The 22,193-nt window shown below is 38.7% G+C and overlaps 2 protein-coding genes across 2 annotated transcripts; both read right to left on the reverse strand.

Annotated features, from left to right (window-relative positions):
- Positions 1-13,109: 13,109 nt before the first annotated feature.
- LOC122587845 lies at positions 13,110-13,751 on the reverse strand. The gene has a single exon (XM_043760010.1). It carries the CDS (start codon positions 13,749-13,751, stop codon positions 13,110-13,112), a length of 642 nt encoding a protein of 213 aa, XP_043615945.1.
- Positions 13,752-16,904: 3,153 nt separating this feature from the next.
- LOC122587846 lies at positions 16,905-18,881 on the reverse strand. The gene is made up of 2 exons (XM_043760011.1): positions 17,757-18,881; positions 16,905-17,624 (listed from the first exon to the last, which is right to left on the reverse strand). Exons 1-2 carry the CDS (start codon positions 18,879-18,881, stop codon positions 16,905-16,907), a joined length of 1,845 nt encoding a protein of 614 aa, XP_043615946.1.
- Between the last annotated feature and the right edge of the window lie 3,312 nt (positions 18,882-22,193).

The following is a 22,193-nucleotide window of genomic DNA, read 5'->3' on the forward strand; positions in this document are numbered from 1 at the left end:
TGGTACATATACACAAATATGATTGGTGAAAGTTGATTTAATTGAACGCGTAGCTTAACGTGGAACCGAGAGTTCATAAGCATGGGAACGATGAGCCAGTTGAGTGCCATAGTGCGAATCACGTGTAAGACGTAAGAAAGTCGAGTGATTATAGTGTGCGTTTCTCAAATCTTCTTGACCACAAACGGATAGCTAAATCGTTGTTTATCACACGAATGAGGTGCTGTCAGGATTGGATGCCATGGACATAAACCCTCCCATTGTTAGACAGATGGTTAGAAGTGGGAGCAGACCCATGATTTCAGTGAATGAGTCGCCGACCAATGGGTGAAACACGTCACGAGTGCTCTGACTATAAGTCAACTCATCATAATAAGTGTTACCTATTTACAACTAATTGCACCTAATGTTAACCGAGATATGTATGTCTATATATATATATATAATAACTAATAAATTACTGGAAGTTGGCAATAAACTCGTTTGAGAAAATGGAGCTATAACCCGGAGATCAATGAGTCATGGCGAAAGATTTTAACACTTGGTATGAAGGATGCGCACGACGTCACCTGGTTTTAAATAATCTAACGAATTATAAACTAACAACTTGTTACGTAATACGGCTCCTATAATCGTATGAATTTTGCTAGTATATAGTAAGATGTTTTTGAGACATGTGTGAGGAGTTTTGAATGAAAACGACCAATGGATTCTTGGTAAATGTCTTTAGTGATTTTCAAAATCGAATCATGTATCAAATTGTGACTTATGAAAAGATTTATACTAATTACAATATATTATAAAAGCTTGAGGGTTCTCCATTTTATATAAGAATCAGTTTTAACTTATAGAGTGTGCAAATGTGAAGTTAAGAGTAACAAGATAAAAACCATTAAAAAAATCCCCGTTTGAACAAAACAATGTGATGACCATTAAGAACGAACAAAAATCTAAAAAATCCCCGTTTGAATACATGCAAAAAGAAACATAAAAATTCGAGGCATACAAATCAGATTAGTGAAGTGTAGTTCGGAAGTGAAGGAGAATTCTTTTAACTGGGGAATTCCCCAAGGAGTCAAGGTAAAAACTCGGTCTGACAGGATTCTCTTCTAACTGGGGAATAAATCATGGCGTGCGTGAGGCGAAACGATTAGGATGTGTGCCGCATGTGAACGGAACCCTGGGTTGCCTTATTATACTAAACGGGGTCACGTACTACAAAGGATGATAGTGTGTAAAATTAGTAAGATTTGAACTTTAATAAGAGTGAGAATCGTTGTAATTTTGAGGGCGAAATTCTTTTAACTGGGGAATGATGTAACACCCACCACTTTGATCATGTTGGAATTAAATCTTCAGGGACAACAGCAAGGATCATGTTTTTCAGTTTGGTATCTAAGTCTACCAGTCTGCGATCCTCATCTTACTAGTGGTCTTCTGGTTTTTCTCTAGACCCTCTTCTTCCAGTTGGATCAAGAAGAGGACTTACCCCAAGAGACATGGGTATATAGGGTCCATCCTTAAGGATTTTTAACATATACCTTTCTATCCTACCAAAATGCAGCAGCATTCTGGCCTTCCATGTCCCAAATGTTTCACCATTCCCATCAAATTTGGGAACAGGAGTATTTGAAACTGGCCAGTTTGGACGAAACTGGTTCTAACAAATTCCCCCTATTTGTCCTGAAATATTGCCAAGTCTGTTCAAGTTTTTGTAACTATACAAGTATGAACTTGAAGGATTTGTATGACTAAATCTAATCTAAGTTTCCAAGGCATTTTTATAGATCATCAAATGCCTTGATTGTTTTTTTTTTGTGTTAGATTTAATCTGTTATCTATCTTGCGGTTACAATCTGGCAACTTGTATATACATGATAAAATTACAAAAGTTACAAGACAATAAGCAAATATACAGAATAGATAACTGAAGAAGATCTCAAACTGATGGCCGGCCCTTCACCAGTTCTTCTTCTCTTTGCAAGTGAAGAGATGGGTTGTCTATCTTCAGGATCGAAGTTCAATCTTTTCTCAACATCTTCCTTGAACTTGATCAGACTTTGAAGTACATAAACCCAACCCTTTTCAATCTTATTCTTGTGCTGCCTTGCCTCTAGCAGATTTAACATTTCAACATGCTCAGAATGTCCATATTGATGAACATCTGGATTCTCAGTTGTGAGCTGTGGTCCCTTGAAGTATTGAATAGTTACCACAAATTGCCTTCCTCCAGGTTTGATTGTAACTTTGATTTCATTGATTTTTCCTGGATGATATCTTCGCTGGAGAACTTCATTTAAGTATGCACGTGCGTCAGACTCATTGACCAGTTTGATCTAGGTAGTGCTCAGTTTTTGTACAGTAGCTCGAATATCTTCAGTAGATGGCTCATTGGGTTCCACCCAAGTCCTTAAGTTTGCATCCCTTGACAAGGATTTAGGATTTGACTTGCTCTTAGACTTGGGTGGGTTCAATACTTGTTTGACCTTCTTCGATATTTGCTCAGTTCGTTTGAGAATCCCTTCAGTTCTTGCTTCCTTTGCCTTCTCCACTGATATATTTAAGTTTCTGGCATCATGCTCATCTTCATCATAAGGATAGTCTTTGTCCAGACGGACTTCAATCATGTCATTCACAAGTCCTACTATCCTTGGGTCACTCTTGACCTTCCTGTATTGCTCCAGTGAGATACCCAACAGATTAGCATCATTAACATCAAGTATGCCTAATCCTTGCAGTTGAACCCTTGAGACAAGCAAAGTGCCTTCTTATGTTTCTTCCTTTCATTTATTGCATTTCCAATTCTAGCCAATCTCTTGCTGTCAGATTCAGTCACTGGAGGAAGCTGATCAGGATTTCCAGTTTCTAATAAGGGTATATCAGTAGCCGGCTGGGCAGATTCATCAGTTACAAGTGCCTTGCCCTTATTCTTCTTCCCCCTATCACCAACATCCTCAAATTCTTCAATAACTTGCATACCAACATCAGTACTACCAGCGACAACCAACTCTTTTCCAACACTTGAGCTTGGAGTTTCAATGTGAGTGCTGGGGATGTTTATAGTTCTTTCCCCCTTGGCAGCTTCTAGCCCTTTTCTAACTGCATCAAAATCTAAAGGACTGGACGGTAAGCGATTTAGAGGCTGCCATGACCCCATGGTCTTGCACTCTGATGTGACTAATTTATACCCATTACCCACATCATTATTGGCCATTTTAGTAGATGTTTTAAGTCGTTTTTGTATGCATTTGGCGCGTTTATGGTGTTTGTTAGTGTTTTCAGGTTCTGAACAGGTTACGCGTTCATTTGGTACATTTTTGGTTGATTATTGGCCAGGAAATACGTTATGATAATGAAAGTCGATTTGAATGGACGAGGCAGCAGAGCTTAGCAAGTAATAGAGACCGAAACAAGTTGGTCCTGTACAAGCTCTGGACTGCGCCGCAGTAGGGAGGCACAAGCCCACTGCGCCGCAGTCCTGATCCACGGAAATAAATGGAAAAACCCCCACTGCGCCGCAGTGGGGATGGCAACAGAAAGACTGCGCCACAGTCTGTTGAAGAAGAAAAGAGGCCGTGGAATCATACTGCGCCGCAGTGGTGATCACACGAACCACTGCGCCGCAGTCAGCCGAAGTCAAAGTCGACCAACACCTCACTGCGCCGCAGTGAGGAGAAGTCAAGCCCCACTGCGCCGCAGTGGGTGCACGGGAGAACAGATCCTGACTTGTTTCTGCATCAGATTTTGAAGGGGTATAAATAGGAAACCCTAACTCGAAAATTAGGCATTCAAACTCTTTCTAGGAGCTGCTCTATCGGGATTCTTCCTTCTCCAATCAAGTGTTTCACTTAGGCGGATTCATCGAAGATATTACGGGCACCCATCTAGATCGTGTCTACATTATTGTCTTGCAATTTATTTTCTTCAAACATTTGGTACATCATGTTTCTTTTCTATTTCATTCATTGTTGTGAATTGATCATGAGTGGCTAACTGTTTAATCATCCACCTTGATGAAACGAGACAGATAATGTGATTGCTATATTTTTAATTCAAAAGGGTTTATTTAATTACCTTTGTTCCGTGATCTTGATGATTTTAATTCTTTTCAATTAATTAACTTCGATATTGGTTGCATATGATTCTTTGTTGGTGGTACTAGTTGAATGTGTATGTGATTTTAAAACGGTTACTTGTCTGTAAGTAATTATTACTAGTTCATGGATGATAGTGAATATCATTTTAAGAAAAGATTAAATTTGTCCACGTGATTGATATCGGTTGGTGGTACCACGTTATTGTCACATAGGTTCAACTGATAATTTGATAGTCAATAAAAACTGATTGTTAGGAGAATTGTCTTGGTCTTGGTGGTACCGGCTTGGGTAATTCAACTAGTAGTTAGGTGATTCGATAATTTGTTCACGGTTGGTGGTACCACGTGAGTAGTATAATCTGGTCACGATTATCTTTTAAACTCTAGGGAATTTGTTCTTCATCAAATGCAATCACATTTGAAGTCAAGGGAAATCAATTTATTTAATTGTCAAAGGGGAATTTTGAAGCAACACCTGTTTTCCAAACCATTCAACAAGCAACTAATCATTTCACAGTCCCTGAGAACGAACTCAGACTTACTTCTTGACTATATTACAAGCGATCGGGTCCACTGCCCGTGAGTGCGTAGTAGTGAGTTCTTTGGTAGTTTTAGTTTATAAATTTAAAGCTCGATTTTGCACATCACACTCTTTGAAAACTCCACATAACATGTGAACTGTCCTCCAAAGATGATTGACTTCTTTTGACTGTCCACACATTGCCATTTGTTTCAGTTTGGCCAGCCTGAATAGCTTTAAGTATAGTCAACTCATCTGGGGAGAGCCCAGTTGTACCAACATCCTTCACCACTTCCTCATTTGTTGTTTTGCCAACTTCAGTTGTCAGATTATGTATTGCAGTGGAGTGTTCAGATACCTTGCTGGCCAGAGTATCTAGACTGCACCTCAACTAATTGATCTCAGATGTAATGGGAGTGAGATCAACCTGGGGCGCTGCAGTCTTGGTGATCTTAGATATCACCCTTTTCATAAATTCTTGTTCTCTAGCAGCCAAGGTTTCTTCTATCTTTTGACCAATTGAAGTGGCCAACTGGTTGCCAAGCTCAATCACATCTAGACCAGGTTTTTCAATAAGCACCTTAACCTGTCTTTCAAGTTCTTGCAAATCAACCTCTGAACATCTAACAATTGTGTTCAGCAGGTTGGTGATGGATGATGTGACCCCAGATTGAGTAAGTGCAAAAGACTCCCTTAAAGATGTTGCAAGTAGATTGGAGGAATTGACCAACTCATTGAGCTTGTTGAATACCAAGTCCACATTTTCAGAAAACTTATTAATCCCCAAGTCAACTACTTTGACATTCGTAATGTGTTCCTTCTGGCACCTGGAGAGGGATTTGGTATTCTTGTCAAGTACCTTTTGAATATCCTCAACCCTTGTAAGAAGGTTTTGGATATCAGATTGAAAGGATACAAACTGGCTATCCAGAGACGGAAGGGAAGGTATCACTGGACCAGTTCGAAACGCTACAGGTACTACTGGAGGAGGTGTTACAAGTGTTGATCCTCCAGATGTAGTAGCACCAGTTGAAACAAGAGGAATTGTTGAAGAAAGAAGGGGAAGAGATTCAAGTTGATGTACAGGCTGAGAATGCTCAGGTATGTACGCCGGCGATGGTGGGGTTAGAATGTGTCTATTTCTAGGCACATTCATGGAAGAGAGGAGTTGTCTTGAGGCGAATTGAGGAATTTCTTGTAGTGTGGAGAAGTCAGAAGGTGAAATTGAAACTGGTAGATCTAGGGGTTGACCAGAAAAGGAAGGAAGCTGATCATGTGTATATGCATCAGCCATTTCCTGGTCAGAATGTGTTTCATCCGAATCCGAGGATTCAAGCTGAAACTCACCCACACTCATGCCTAGATCCATGAATGATAGGGGTGGCTGAACAATTTGTTCAGACTCCTGGTGACCAGTTCCAGTTACCTGGATGGTTTTACCAGTTTAGGGATCCATTGCCAAAGCATCTTCTCCCTGGAAAGAGGTCACTGGTGCCTCAACCACAACTACTCGATCCTCAGCTGTAGTATCATGGGCCGTAGAGTCTGGAACCTCGATCTCTGGCTGTGACTGACCAGAAACTTCGTTAGTTCGTGCTTCAAGAGTGTCAGAAGTATGGCTCTGCAAGTTAAGTTCTGACACGGACTCTAACTTGGGCTGGGATGACCCAATAACATCTTCACCACGTCCTCCTACAGCAAGTTCGGAAGTGGTTGCCTGCGGTTCACCCCTTTGACTATCTTCAGCATCTTGTTGGGAAGAGGCTGGAGGGCTGGTAATGGTTCTATCGTCAGTGGCAAGATCTGACTGTCTCCTAAGGCCCCTTTTTGTTGAACGTTTTGCCTTTGGAACTACCTAGACACATGTTGGGAGGTCTCCAGGGTGAGATGTTAGTGGAACTGACAGGCTGGAGCTGGTGGGGAAATACTGCTGCCCAGGTTCGGCAACCATCACAGTACTAGCAGACGAACTGGTGGGTCCCTCATTATTTTGAGGCCCATCCAGTAGTCTTTATGACTCACCTTGGACTGGTGCATCAGTTTTTGCGAATGCCAGCTGCATTCTACTTGGCATCTGGACCTCTCCAGGTGAGGAGTAAAGAGAGTCCAAATTACTCAGCATCTCTGGAACAATATAAAGTGACTGTGTATTATGATAACCATCACTGCCCAGGATCTGAAGGAAACACAAAGACAAGAATCTGGAGAAGGGTATGCACAATCCCCCGTTACCCTTCAACTTCTGCACAAAACTTCTAAAGATGATCTCTGCAAAATCCACTCTAAGACCATTCCATAAGTAGTAAGCCATCTCTGCTTGGGTAGAGTTAATCTGGCCAAGGCCACCAGAGCTTCCTCCCATACTCTCCACCGGATGAATGAAAAAGTATCTCCATGAGGGTGTGAGTCCCTTCAACGTCATGGCATCTTTAGTTTTTAACACCCCATTCTCTAAACATTCCTTGTTTCCCATGACAAGGAGTACCTGGCGATAGTTAATATTTTGGGAAATGACTACTGGAGTCTCACCTTCCCTCCAGTAGTTGAGATGCAGAGCATCTCTCACAGTATCCACTGTGATGGTACACGCAACTGTTCCATCCTTGAGAGAAAACGAAATGGATGACATCATCTTTCACCAGATGTTGCTGTTGATCTTCAAGTGCCATAAAACACATATCTCTAATCTCTTCTTCATCATCAGATGAATTATCAGAGAGTTCCCACTTCCCTTCAGTGTTTGCCATCATGCATTTATTCTTTTCTTTTTCTTTTTCAAGGGACAAGAGGGCAATTTGTGCCTTAAGCTTCTTATATTTAGCTTTATATTTATCATCAGGCACATTATAAGTTGGGATAAGGGGACCAGATTGATTGTTCATTTGACTACACCTGCAATCCTTCATAAAATGACCTTTCTTACCACACTTATAGCAGGTAAGATTGGCCTTGTCTAGAGAGTTGAAGCTGGAAGCATTGTTGGAACCATTAAATCGATTAGATTTGTGCTTAAACCTATTAAAGGTTTTGGCAATCATGGCTACCAGGTCATCATCGTCAGTTTCATCACAACCAACACTGGTCTCAGTGGTTAACCCAGAGTTCAGTAAGTTGCTTAACATCTCCTTCATAGAATGTAACTGGACATTCTCAGAAGAAATTAAGGCAGCACAAGGTTGTCCAGTGAAACTGGTTCCCTTGGAACTTTGAGCATGGTTTATGGCATCCTGTTCAGCCACAAGTCTTGCAGCATTGTTATCCTCTGTGAATCTAAAGGCTCCATAGAGAGATGCAAGAGTGTGACTGTGCAGGGTTTTACCTTGTCTTAGGACAAGAATCATGTTTTCCCATTTAGATGGAAGAACATCACAGAATTTCTCAAGAAGAATGTCTTTGTCTTTTTCAACACCCAACCCTCTTAACTGATTGATAAGACTAGTAAATCTGATATAAGTACCAGTTAGACTTTCATTGGGTAGAGCAAAGAAGGATTCATACTTCATGTACAAGGCAACCTTTCTAGTGACAATGGTGTCCTCACCTCCTTCAAACTGAATGACTAATTCATCCCACATTGCCTTGGCACTGGGAAACAACACAAGTGTTGGAATTAAATCTTCAGGGACAACAGCAAGGATCATGTTTTTCAGTCTGGTATCCAAGTCTACCAGTCTGCGATCCTCATCTGACCAGTGGTCTTTTGGTTTTTCTCTAGACCCTCTTCTTCCAGTTGGATCAAGAAGAGGACTTACCCCAAGAGACATGGGTATATAGGGTCCATCCTTAAGGATTTTTAACATATACCTTTCTGTCCCACCAAAATACAACAGCATTCTGGCCTTCCATGTCCCAAATGTTTCACCATTCCCATCAAATTTGGGAACATGAGTATTTGAATAATGGACATGGACATGGTTTGGGGCATTAGGAGGAGGTGGAGGAGGATTGTTATTAGCAGTTTGATTAATATTTTGATTAGGTATGGTATTATTAACATTAGTGTTTTCAACATTACCAGGACCATTCTCACCTTCAGTAGTAGACATCTTAGCAGATCTAGGCAATTATGTTAGCCTTCTGCTCTGATACCACTTAGAAGTCCCAACTCAAGAGATGGTACTAACTGAAGACACCTTTATGTCAATGGTGAGAGTTCTTTACAATATAATCACTGAACAGGAGACAACCAGTTACAATGATTGTTTACCAAGTCCTTGAATAGATTACTTAGTAGGTGACAAAGAGAAAGACAATGCAATAAGTAAATATACCAAAGTAAAATGGTGAGACCAAGTTGTAATTTTCAAATGTATTTTATTTATTGATACTAAATAAAATACAAGGTTGTTGCGGAACCAAGATAATACATAAATGTAAATATCCTAACAACCTATGAAATACAAATGATCTATACTCAGAAATTCTCTTTTAACAATCGAAACACTTAAAGTTGTGAAGTGTTCCCTTTTACGATTGAGAGAATATTGCACAAGTACACCAAGAATATTGCAAAAGTCTGAATATGCAAAGTTATATTCTTGTTGTGCAAAGACCTCTATTTATAGACAAAGTTGGCATTGGGAATCCAACTTTGTCGTATAAATATGGTTGACAGCATTGAAGGAAACTAAGTGAGTTCCTTTGAAATGCTTGATAAGGTAAGTCAAGACATTACTTTATCTAACGTACTTTATGCACTTTTGTACTTTAATCATAGACAAATGATATTGTCTGTATAAAGCTGCATAAAGCAAAAAGGTCTTCCTCGTAAACAGTGTAAAGCATTGTAAAGGTTTTAAACTGATATTCTCCAGTTTCAATCTGAGTAGAATGCCAACTGGGCTTCGCTGCCATTGTCATTCTCTATCTTCCATTTGTTGTCTTCGACGTCAATTGGAATGTCTTCAGTTCTCATCAGATCTCAACTGGAGGAAGTCTTCAGTTGCATTAACTGTACGTTGCAACTGGACTTCAATATATTTCTGGACAAATCTTCTGGTCTCCAGATGCAACTGGAGACTAGCCAGTTTGGACGAAACTGGTTCTAACATAAGATAACATGAATTTGAAAACATTTTCCTATTATATATATATATATATATATTAACAAAATCATAATTAATCGTTAATATCACATACACACATAACATACAATAATATAACACATTAAGATCATCATATCCCTAATTGTGCCTAAATTTACTTTCTTTATCTTTCTTTCTTTATCTTTATTTCTTTGCCTAGACGTAGGCTAAGTGACTTACGCCACTTACATAAGGATGTGGGGTTGTGTGTAAGCGGTCATAGACCATACATGGAGTCCTCACACCCGACATGATGGGTAAACCTTTCGGTGGTCCATCGGCGTCGTTAAGGAATGACAAAGTCAATCCAACTGAATAAACCGTTTATGCCTTTATGCAATGGTGGTTAGTTACTCCACCTGGAATACTCAAACATAACTATGCCACGGGAGGTATCATGATTCCCGAACCACGTGACCACATGCGCCCTAGATCCGAGGAACTAGCACGGGTTAAGCTTAACCTTAAGACTTTACTTTTGCTCGAGACTTCTTAACTTTATATTAGATCAGGCTACACTTTCACCTAAACTAATCACATACCTCTTTCTTTACTTTAGGTCCCTTAAACGTGCACATGACATGGCAACCCTAATCATATAACATAAACATTCATCTTTTAATAATCATTCCATCATATCATAACATGTATACTTACCTCACACCTTTGCAACCTGCATAAGTATGTCATACATCATATTTGGTAAGTATAATATCCCTTAGCAACCTCCCATAATCACCCATAATCATAAAACATGCATACATATTCAATTGAAAGGTTTAACTTATGAAAACGTGTTTTGTTGTACCATCAGGTGACAAAAGATGTTATCTTACCTCGGTATAGCTTACCAACCAGTTATGCGTATCTTACAGTGCTTGCTAAGTGCTCCCGACTACCTAGAATCAACATAGGACTAATTAACGAGTGTAACGAGACTAAACTGACCTAGAGTCTATATACGAGTCGCATACCCTTTAATTACCATCATTCCAAATAATAGTCTCTTTTTGACTATTACCCCGGGTAGGTTGTCTCTTTTTGTCTACTTCGAGACTATTATCCCAGGTAGTTAGACTCTTTTTGACTATTCTCAACTTTCGTCTATTTCTAGACTATTACCCCAGGTAGTTAGTCTCTTTTGGTCTATTTTTCCAAAAACGGGTTTTACACCAGAAAGGACTCTTTTAAGACCTAATTGATGATTTGACACCATCAATTGCTCCATGAACAAGTTGTTAACAAAATGGATCATTAGGTTACATTAAACAACCATTCCTAACATCAAAACTCGATCAATTAACCACAAATGATTACAACAACCCAATCAATTCTCCAAACCCTAAAACCTAAATTAAATCTATACAACTGATTCATATGATCACAAACTAAAGGGAAATCACCTATATTACCTGTAGATGATCACAATATTGAAAGATCTTGATCAAACTTCAATTAAACACCAAGAAATGAAGAGATTTGGATGGAGAATTGCTTTGGGAGATAAAAGGAGGCGGCTTGGGGTTTTCACACATGTAAATCTGATTTTGTGATAATTAGGGTTACCTAATTACACTTAAAACCCTGGTCATAAACTTCTAAAGTTACACTTAGAATCCTTCAACTTCTAAACTTAACTTTCTTAACTTAAATCTCTATCGGGAGTCTTAACATTCTAACAAGCACTTTACTACTTAACTTTACTTCAATTACTTTCATTAATCATCATATTAATCATATCATAATAATCACGTATGCATTTATTCACATATTCCCATATAGGGCACATAAACATAACGAACCTAATGTTAACTAACAGAAAGTCAAATAGTCAAACATAAAAGGTTTGAGATGTTACAATTACCTCCCCCTTAAGAGGATTCCGTCCTCGGAATCTCCTCAGAAATGAACAAATTTGTATACTTCTCCTTCATCATGGATTCAGTCTCCCAAGTTAAGCTTTCACCATGATTATGTTTCCATTTAATCAGCACGAGATCAATCACCTTCTGGCGGAGTTTCTTTTGCTTTCCTCCGAGTATTGCTACAGGTTTATCAACTATTCTTTTCTGCGGATCAATACTCACGTCCTCAAATATGAAACATGAAAGGTGTTGTGAACTCCATCCAATTCTGGAAGCAATTCCAATTGATACGCTACATCCTTGATACGCTTCAAAACCTTGAAAGGTCCAATGAAATGTGGACTTAGCTTTCCTTTCTTTCCAAAACGAATCACTCCTTTCCACGGGGAAACTTTTAGCATTACCAAATCACCAACTTTAAACTCAATCGGTTTTCTTTTTTTGTCGGCATAAGTCTTTTGTCGTTCCCTAGCTACACGAAGTGCCTCATTTGCAACATTCACTTTTTCAGCTATGATTTCAATGATTTCAGGACCCGTAAACTGCTTTTCACCAGGTTCTAATGCTTGCATGATAGCTGTTATTATAAGTGAATTCGATCAATTTCAAGTGTTCATCCCATGCTCCACCATATTCTAAAACACAAGCTCTTAACATGTCTTCCAATGTTTGTATAGTCCTTTCGCTTTGCCCATCAGTTTGAGGATGATAGGCGGTGCTCAAATTAACTCTCGTACCTAACTCTCGTTGAAGACTCTTCCAAAAGCTAGACACTTATCTTGTGTCTCGATCTGAGACAATGGATAAAGGAACACCATGCTTTGAAACGATCTCATCTACATACATCTTTGCCATCTTGGTTAGTGGTACATCTTGTCGTGTTGCGAAGAAATGAGCACTCTTCGTTAACCTATCCACAATAACCCATACCATGTCATTTCCCTTTGGTGTTCTTGGTAGCTTGGTCATGAAATCCATAGTGATATGATCCCATTTCCATTCCGAAATCCCCAACTGTTGTAACAAATCATATGGCTTTTTGTGATCAGCTTTCACACGTGCACACGTCAAACATCTTTCAACAAAATGAGCAACTTCTCCTTTGATGTTTGGCCACCAATAGATAGGCTTCAAATCTGCATACATCTTTGTAATACCGGGGTGAACTGAATATCTTGACCTATGGGCTTCTTCAAGGATCAACTCTCGGTTACCACCAAGCAATGGTACCCAAATTCGACCCTTATATGTCTTCAATCCTCGGTTGTTCGTTTCCATCTCAAGCCTTTTCTTCTTCCCAATGCTTTCCTTGTCGATATTATCTTTCATTAAAGCCTTAACTTGAGCTTCCTTGATGCGGTCAAGTAACCCCGACTTTGCTTGAACAACCATGCTCATCAATAGTGGCGGAACTTGACCAATTGTTTCGAGGGGGTCAATTTGTACTGGCAAAAAAGTTTTCTTTATAGACTAGAAACAAAGAAACATCCATAGTTCATACAACATAAAGGAAATAGATCCTAAAGCAAAACGAATAACACAAATTATAATAATTTAGCTTTGCGGCCCTTTAGTTTTTTAAATTCATCACTGATAAATTCAGAATTAAACTTGTCCGCGATTTCTTTTTCGATGTAAACCACCAAGTTGGATGCAAGAAAATAATCTGACATTTTGTTGCGAAGTCGATTCTTGCATATTTTCATTGCTGAAAATGCTCTCTCAGTTGTAGCAGTTGAAACCGGATGTGTCAGGATGAGTCGAATCAATCTATCCACAAAATGAAACTCCTCGCACTTTTCAGTTTCCACAAGACATCTGCATAATTCAGCCAAAGTAGAATCAGCACTTGACAACAGGTTCTTTGGCACATTAATGCTGAAAAGATCCAATTGATATCCCAAATGCATTCTCTCTTGCTCTGTAAAATCTATAAGGTAGTATTTTTTTTTAACTAGATAACAAATCTTATCAATATCGAGCACTTTGGAACTTTTTTTGAACACCAATGAAGAACCAAGAGTTAACAGCTCCATTGCATGATCATTGAATCTATTGTTCAACTCATGCAATTGCTTATCCAATGTGGTGGTGATAAATATATCTACTCGATAATAATGCTCAACAAAAACCTGGTTATCGTGTCGACGGGGGCGATATCTACTAGACTTGTATGGGGCTTTCATATCAGGAATCTATATTTCATGCTTCTTAGAGAATAAGACTACTTGCTTAAGTAAATCATCCCATCCTTCGTTTCTAAAGTTGTAAAGACTTGTTTTTGTCGAAGTAACTAGGTCGACAACATTAACAATATCTTGAGATTTATTCTGTAGAGCTTGAGAGAGAATATTAGTCTTCCCTAATATTTCCTTAACAAAGTGCAAAATAAACACAAACTCGAACGATTTCAAATGCAAGTAAGCCGCATTAGCATCGGCACGTTGAGTAGCATAAGAACTATCCTCAATGATACTCTCAAGAACTACATGAGTAGCACTAAACATTTGAAGCATGTTACAAATTGAAAAGAAATGAGAACCCCAACATGTATCACCTCCTCGTTTTAAAGTCCCAACTTGATTAGCTCCTTTACCTGTTTCGACTTCACCAAGTTCTATCCAATGTTGAATCTCGACTCCCTTAGCCTTTTGTAACTCATCATGTCGTTTACTAGATGCACAAATAACATTAATAACAAAGGTTAAGTTTGTGTAAAACTGAGCAACCGGAATAACTTCCTTTGAGGCAGCAACCAATGCAAGTTGCAATCGATGAGCAAAACAGTGTACATAGTATGCAAAAGGAGAATCTCTGATTACAAGTGCTTGTAAGCCATTCCATTCCCCTCTCATGTTACTAGCACCATCATAACCTTGACCACGAATTTTGTTAGTATCAAATTCATACTTCAGAAGTCGTTCCCACAAATGTTTCTTAAGGGTTTTAGCCGAAGTATCATAGACATGTACCAAATCTAAAAACCTTTCATTAATGAACCCATCTTTACCAACAAATCTCAACACAATAGCCATTTTCTCTTTTTTGGACTCATCTCGTGCTTCGTCAACCATGACACAAAAATAAGAATCACCTACTTCACTTTGAATATGCTTTCGAACCTTATCAGCAATAATTCCAAGGATTTCTATTTGAACAACTCCTGATGTATATTTTGCATTATAAGGAACACCCCCCATCACAACCTCAGCAACTTTATCATTATAAGAAGCTAGAAGTTTTAATAGTTCAAGAAAATTACAACGATTTTTTGAGTTAGCAGTTTCATCATGCCCTCGAAATGCACATGCTTGGAATGCCAACCACCGAACTATGTCAACAGTTGCTTTGAGTCGTATACGGTTCTTCAAGATTTTGTCAGCACTTTGTTTCTCTATGATATTTTCAATGTGGGCTGCTTGGTTTAATAAATTTTCCCCATAAACCACGACATCTCTACGTTGCGAACAACCAATATGCTTAAGGAATGCACATTTTTTCCCGTCATTTACTTTTTTCTAATTGTCAAATCCTTTAACTGTAAATGCATCTGATCCATGACGCACATTTGGTTTGTCGTGAAATACATAACAGATAAAACAGTAAGCAACATTTGTTGTGGGGGAATACTCTAACCAATTAGGAAAAACTTTAAACCATGAGTGTTGAAATCTACACGGATACTTCTCTGAGCCTTTAAACGGATACTCTGTCAAATGAACTTGAAAAGGTCCAAGCTCAAATAAGCTCGCCTTACTTGTTCTCTTTGATTAACAGGATAATCCCACATAGGTTTTCGCTTTGCGGGATCTCTTTCTAATGAATTAGGATCTATTTCATGAGTATTTGGCCTTAAAGTTTCGTTAACATCGTCGTCTGGTTCAACGGGATGATTTTGATGTTGCTCATGTTCAGTAGTGGGAACTTTTGCTCGTTTACCCTCTTGATTTGCATCACTAGTTGTACCATCAAACTTCCTTTTGTAAAATGAATCAAGAGTTTTAAACCTTTTCATGATAAAACTTACATAAACACAAGTACATAACCCACTGTAAGGTCACACTAAACATATTGTTAATTTATAATTTATTAATATACTATGAAAAACCCAAATGGCCAAATGTGTGTTTAACAAATTAAATAGTATAATTATATACATTACTATATAACAATTTAATAGTCTACACTAACATACAACTTTAACAACAAAAACTAGCAAGTCTTCTACTCTCCAATTTAGTCATACGCTCATCAAATTAAAATATTCACACCCATAGATGATATCATGATAGTTAATAAAATAATAGTTTATAGAATTATAGATATATAGTTATTAAATCTGTATGTAGAAAAGATGAGAAATATGAATATATACCTCACAAAGATACAATCGGAAAGCCTAAAAGATCTGATTTCACGAATTCATGGTTGGGTGGAGTGGAGGAGGTTAACGGAGCAGAACAGCAATCGGCGTTTCATATTTAATTAGGGTATAAAATTTGGGTGTTTTTATCTTAGTTTAACTCCTTTTGTTTTTCCATAAAAGATCAGGAGGGGTCAACTTGTAACATTATTATTTTTTTAAACCCTCTTGTATAAAATTTACAGTTACAGCTCAAAGTTTTGGAGGGGCACAAACCCCCCTGCCCTATGGAAGTTCCGCCTTTGCTCATCAATATACAAGAAAAATTATGCACTTTTCTACTTAATGCATCCGCCACCACATTGGCTTCACCGGGATGATACTTAATCTCACAATCATAATCTTTCAGAAGTTCCATCCATCTCCTTTCCCTTACATTCATTTCCTTTTGTGAGAGCACATATTGCAAACTCTTATGATCGGTGTACAAGGTACACTTTGTGCCATATAAATAATGCCTCCACAACTTCAAAGCAAACACTACTGCAGCCAATTCAAGATCATGGGTCGGGTAATTCTGTTCATGAGGCTTCAACTGACGTAAAGCATATGCAATAACTTTGTCCCTTTGCATAAGAACACAACCCAAACCTGAAATAGAAGCATCACTATATACAACAAGATCATCAGTACCTTCGGGTAAGGCTAGGACAGGAGCTTTACATAACTTTGTCTTAAGCGTTTGACAGGCCTTTTCTTGAGCTTCTGTCCACACAAACTTCACCCCTTTCTTCATCAATTCAGTCATTGGCTTAGCTATTCGGGAGAAATCTTGAATAGACCTTCTATAATAGCCTGCTAAACCGAGAAAACTCTTGATCTGCGTAGGTATCTTTGGCTGCTCCCATTTAGAGACAGCTTCAATCTTGGCGGGATCAACTTTAATACCTTCAGAAGAGATGACATGCCCGAGAAATTAAACTTCTCGAAGCCAAAACTCACACTTGGAAAACTTCGCATAGAGTTTCTTCTCCCTAAGAACCTCAAGAACGACCCTTAAATGCTTGCGGTGCTCGGTTTCAGACTTTGAATAAATCAGAATATCGTCAATGAAGATAATCACAAAATGATCTAAGAATGGGCGACATACCCGATTCATTAAATCCATAAAAGCGGCAGGAGCATTTGTCAACCCAAATGGCATGACAAAAAACTCATAGTGCCCATAACGTGTACGTAAAGCTGTCTTGGCCACATCTTCCTTTTTGACTTTTAATTGATGATAGCCAGACCGCAAATCGATCTTAGAGAAGTATGAAGCACCATGGAGCTGATCAAAGAGATCATCAATATGCGGGAGAGGATACTTGTTCTTAACCGTTCGCTTATTCAGCTCACGGTAGTCTATGCACATGCGCATAGAACCATCTTTCTTCTTGACAAAGAGAACCGGAGCTCCCCAAGGTGAGGAACTAGGTCGAATAAAGCCTTTATCAAGTAGCTCTTGAAGCTGAGTCATTAGCTCTTTCGTTTCAGTAGGAGCTAATCTATAAGGTGCCTTTGCAATAGGTGTAGCACCGGATATAAGATCAATCTGAAAAGTGACCTCTCGGTCGGGAGGAATACCGAGAAGATCATCAGGAAACACATCAAAAAATTCAGAAACTACTTCAACATTTGCAATGGAAGACTTCTCCTTTCATGCATCAATAACATAGGCAAGGAAGTGATTCTTATCATGTCGTATACACTTGAGAGCCTTCATCAAATTGATGATCTTTATGCTCCATTTCTTCTTATCTCCATAGATAGAAATGACTTTACCAACTGGAGTAGAAAACCGAACTATCTTTTGAGAAAATAATATAATAGCACCATGTTGAGACAACCAATCCATACCTATCACTATATCGAACCCAGCAAGTGTAGTAGGCAATAACTGGACCGAAAAGGGGCGTTCCTTTATCTCAATAGAACAATCATCATAACCTTCTTGAATGTCACTAATAGTACCATTAGCAATTTCTACCTCTAAAGAACAATCTAGGGGAGTAGTGACCCTATCAAGCTTAGGAGCAAACAAAGTGGACACAAAAGACCTATTTGCACCCGAATCAAATAGAACAGAAGCAGGTTTTGAGTTTACAAGAAATGTACCGCTCACTACCTCATCATTCTCCTTGGCAGCTTCAACTGTCATCTGAAAGGCTCGAGCTTTAGGCTTTTGGGCAGCCGTCTTCTTTCCATCATCTTTTCCTTGTGGGCAATCTTTGATGAAATGACCGGTTTGGTGACACCGGTAACACTTTGGCTTGTCTTTGCATTCTGAAGCAGGATGACCCGTACCACCATAAGTATCACACCTTCGGGTCTTATCTGAACATGGACCTAAATGAGGTGCTTTACAAGTACCACACCAATTCTTCGGCTTTGCATTGTTGTTGCCCCCACCCCTTGAAGATGAACTTTTCTTGAACTTCTTATTTGATCCATTTGATCCATCATGCTTCCTTTTTGAACCTGATTGCTTATCAATATTAGCTTTTATTGCAGCCCTTTTACTCTTGAAGTCATCATCCAGCCTCTTGGACTCCTTAATCGCGGCGGACAATGTAGTGTGCTGCCTACAAAGGCCACGATAGCTAGCAGGAAGACCATCACAATATGCTTCAATCTGATCAATCTCTATAGGTACCACGCGACCTACAAACTGGAGCTTTTCTGTAAACGAGCGAGCATACTCACCTATGGCACCGGGCTTAGCGGTCAAAGCTCTGAATTCCTTCTCAATCAGCCTCAACTCACGAGTACCCATATATTCTTCCAAAAACTTTTCCCTGAATGTACCCCAAGGCATAGCAGCTAGTACCTCGGGAGTCAAGGAAACAGTAGCAGATCTCCACCAGATGCGAGAAGTCTTCGTTAACACACGGGTAGCACATAACACTTTCATATCATCCGGACAGTAGCATGAAGCAAAGATCACTTCAGTATCAGCAAGTCATTCCATGGCACCCACTACATCAAGTGTGCCATCAAAGTCCTTGGCACCACACTTCTTAAAGCTCTCATATTTAAAATCATGGACACGAGGAGCAGCCACAACATCAGGCTCCACCACATTCATTCCACCATTCACATCAGCAACAACATTTTCAAGAGCAACCTGTGACCTTACCATAGATGGCTCGATACGGTTTGAGCGGTTAGAATAGTTTCCATCAGTATGCTCATTCCGTTGCAAGCTAGCTTCCTTTTCAGCTCTCATTTAACCCAACTCCTCTTCATTCCTCAACAAAAGAGCTCAAATAGTCCTCAATTCTTCATGCATTTTAGCTCGGGTAGGTATCTGTTCAAGAATTGGGTTTACCTGATCGATTTCTGACCTTGTGGGTTGTGCACCCGGAAGTGGCCTTCGAGGAGGCCTTTGGTTAACACCATTTCCAACCCCATTTTGATCGGTTTGAGCATTGCTTGGAGCTGCTCTCTCACGTCAATTGTTAGTACGAGTGTTAACCATGATGTCTACAATGTAATGATGACGGTTAGCAACGGTTAGAGTGAGAACAAAGAGATTTAGGCTACATAACATAAATTTCAGCAACATATATACACATTCATGCCTCAATCTACACTCCCACTCAGTCCCAAACCCGTCGTAGAGCATTTCGTTTCAATGGCTAAGCATACATGCTTAAGCCCGATCATTTCTCATACGGTTTAAGTCCAAAATTCTAAGGTCTTGGTCGAATTTTGGTTCACTTAAACCATTTCTCTGATACCAACATGTAACACCCGTCGTTTAAAAACTTGGATTTTAAAATTTTATGCCAAACGACGTTAAAAATGTAGCGGGAAGGATCACTTTAAAATCTGCCCCATCCGTAACGGATGGTACCTTTAAAAATGGTGTTACTAATAAGCATCATCAAAATGATAAAATAAATCCAAGTCTTGGCACCAACATAAATGCCACATTATTACAAGTCTTTAAGCATAAAGTAGATAGCCAAAACATAAGGCTAATGGGAAATCTATCATTTAAAAGTCTTTTCAAAGAACAAGTGTTGGCTAATAAAATTAGCTAAGTAAGATAACATGAATTTAAAAACATTTGCCTATTATATATACTAACAAAATCATAATTAATCGTTAATATCACATACACACATAACATACAATAACATAACACATTAGGATCATCATATTCCTAATTGTGTCTAACTTTACTTTCTTTATCTTTATTTCTTTGCCTAGACGTAGGCTAAGTGACTTACGCCACTTACATAAGGATGTGAGGTTGTGTGTAGGCGGTCATAGACCATACATGGAGTCCTCACACCCAACATGATGGGTAAACCTTTCGGTGGTCCATCGGCATCGTTAAGGAATGACAAAGTCAATCCAACTAAGTAAACCGTTTATGCCTTTATGCAATGGTGGTTAGTTACTCCACCCGGAATACTCAAACATAACTATGCCACGGGAGGTATCATGATTCCCGAACCACATGACCACATGCGCCCTAGCTCAGAGGAACTAGCACGAGTTAAGCTTAACCTTAAGACTTTACTTTTGCTCGAGACTTCTTAACTTTATATTAGATTAGGCTACACTTTCACCTAAACTAATTACATACCTCTTTCTTTACTTTAGAGCCCGTAAACGTGCACGTGACATGGCAACCCTAATCATAAGTCTAGTGACTAGGTGTTCAAGTCATGCATACAAACCTATAACATAAACGTTTTCTTTTAATAATCACAGATCATAATCATTTCATCATATCGTAACATGTATACTTACCTCACACCTTTGCAACCTGCATAAGTATGTCATACATCATAGTTGGTACGTATAATATCCCTTAGCAACCTTCCATAATCACCCATAATCATAAAACATGCATACATATTCAATTGGAAGGTTTAACTTATGAAAACGTGTTTTGTTGTACCATCAGGTGACAAAAGATGTTATCTTACCTCGGTACAGCTTACCAACCAGTTATGTGTATCCTATAGTGCTTGCTAAGTGCTCCCGACTACCTAGAATCAACATAGGACTAATTAACGAGTGTAACGAGACTAAACTGACCTACAATCTATATACGAGTCGCATACCCTTTAATTACCATCATTCCAAATAATAGTCTCTTTTTGACTATTACCCCGGGTAGGTTGTCTCTTTTTGTCTACTTCGAGACTATTATCCCAGGTAGTTAGACTCTTTTTGACTATTCTCAACTTTCGTCTATTTCTAGACTATTACCCCAGGTAGGTAGTCTCTTTTGGTCTATTTTTCCAAAAACGGGTTTTACACCAGAAAGGACTCTTTTAAGACCTAATTGATGATTTGACACCATCAATTGCTCCATGAACAAGTTGTTAACAAAATGGATCATTAGGTTACATTAAACAACCATTCCTAACATCAAAACTCGATCAATTAACCACAAATGATTACAACAACCCAATCAATTCTCCAAACCCTAAAACCTAAATTAAATCTATACAACTGATTCATATGATCACAAACTAAAGGGAAATCACCTATATTACCTGTAGATGATCACAATATTGAAAGATCTTGATCAAACTTCAATTAAACACCAAGAAATGAAGAGATTTGGATGGAGAATTGCTTTGGGAGATAAAAGGAGGCGGCTTGGGGTTTTCACACATGTAAATCTGATTTTGTGATAATTAGGGTTACCTAATTACACTTAAAACCCTGGCCATCAACTTCTAAAGTTACACTTAGAACCCTTCAACTTCTAAACTTAACTTTCTTAGCTTAAATCTCTACCGGGAGTCTTAACATTCTAACAAGCACTTTACTATTTAATTTTACTTCAATTACTTTCATTAATCTTCATATTAATCATATCATAATAATAACGTATGCATTTATTCACATATTCCCATATAGGGCACATAAACATAACGGACCTAATGTTATGTGATTTGAGTTGGGCATATGTTTGAGTGTGTTGGATGATGACATTGTTTAATTGATGGATTTGTTGATGTGCAAATACATAATTGTTATATGATTATTGTATGTGTGTGGTTGGATGATTATTAGGTTAGTTGAGTATATATGGAAGACGGTAATACCTTTGAAAGGTTGGAGACGTGGTGGGAAGGTTGCGGGTGACCCTATATATAAGCATCGAAGGCCTTTCAAAAGTAGTATCGTGCGAAGTATATACACATGGTGTTGGTTGTGTGGACATTGATAGTACATGACGTGCATTTGAGCA

The sequence above is a fragment of the Erigeron canadensis genome, chromosome 2, assembly GCF_010389155.1.
Source record: "Erigeron canadensis isolate Cc75 chromosome 2, C_canadensis_v1, whole genome shotgun sequence".
Lineage (NCBI taxonomy): Eukaryota > Viridiplantae > Streptophyta > Magnoliopsida > Asterales > Asteraceae > Erigeron > Erigeron canadensis.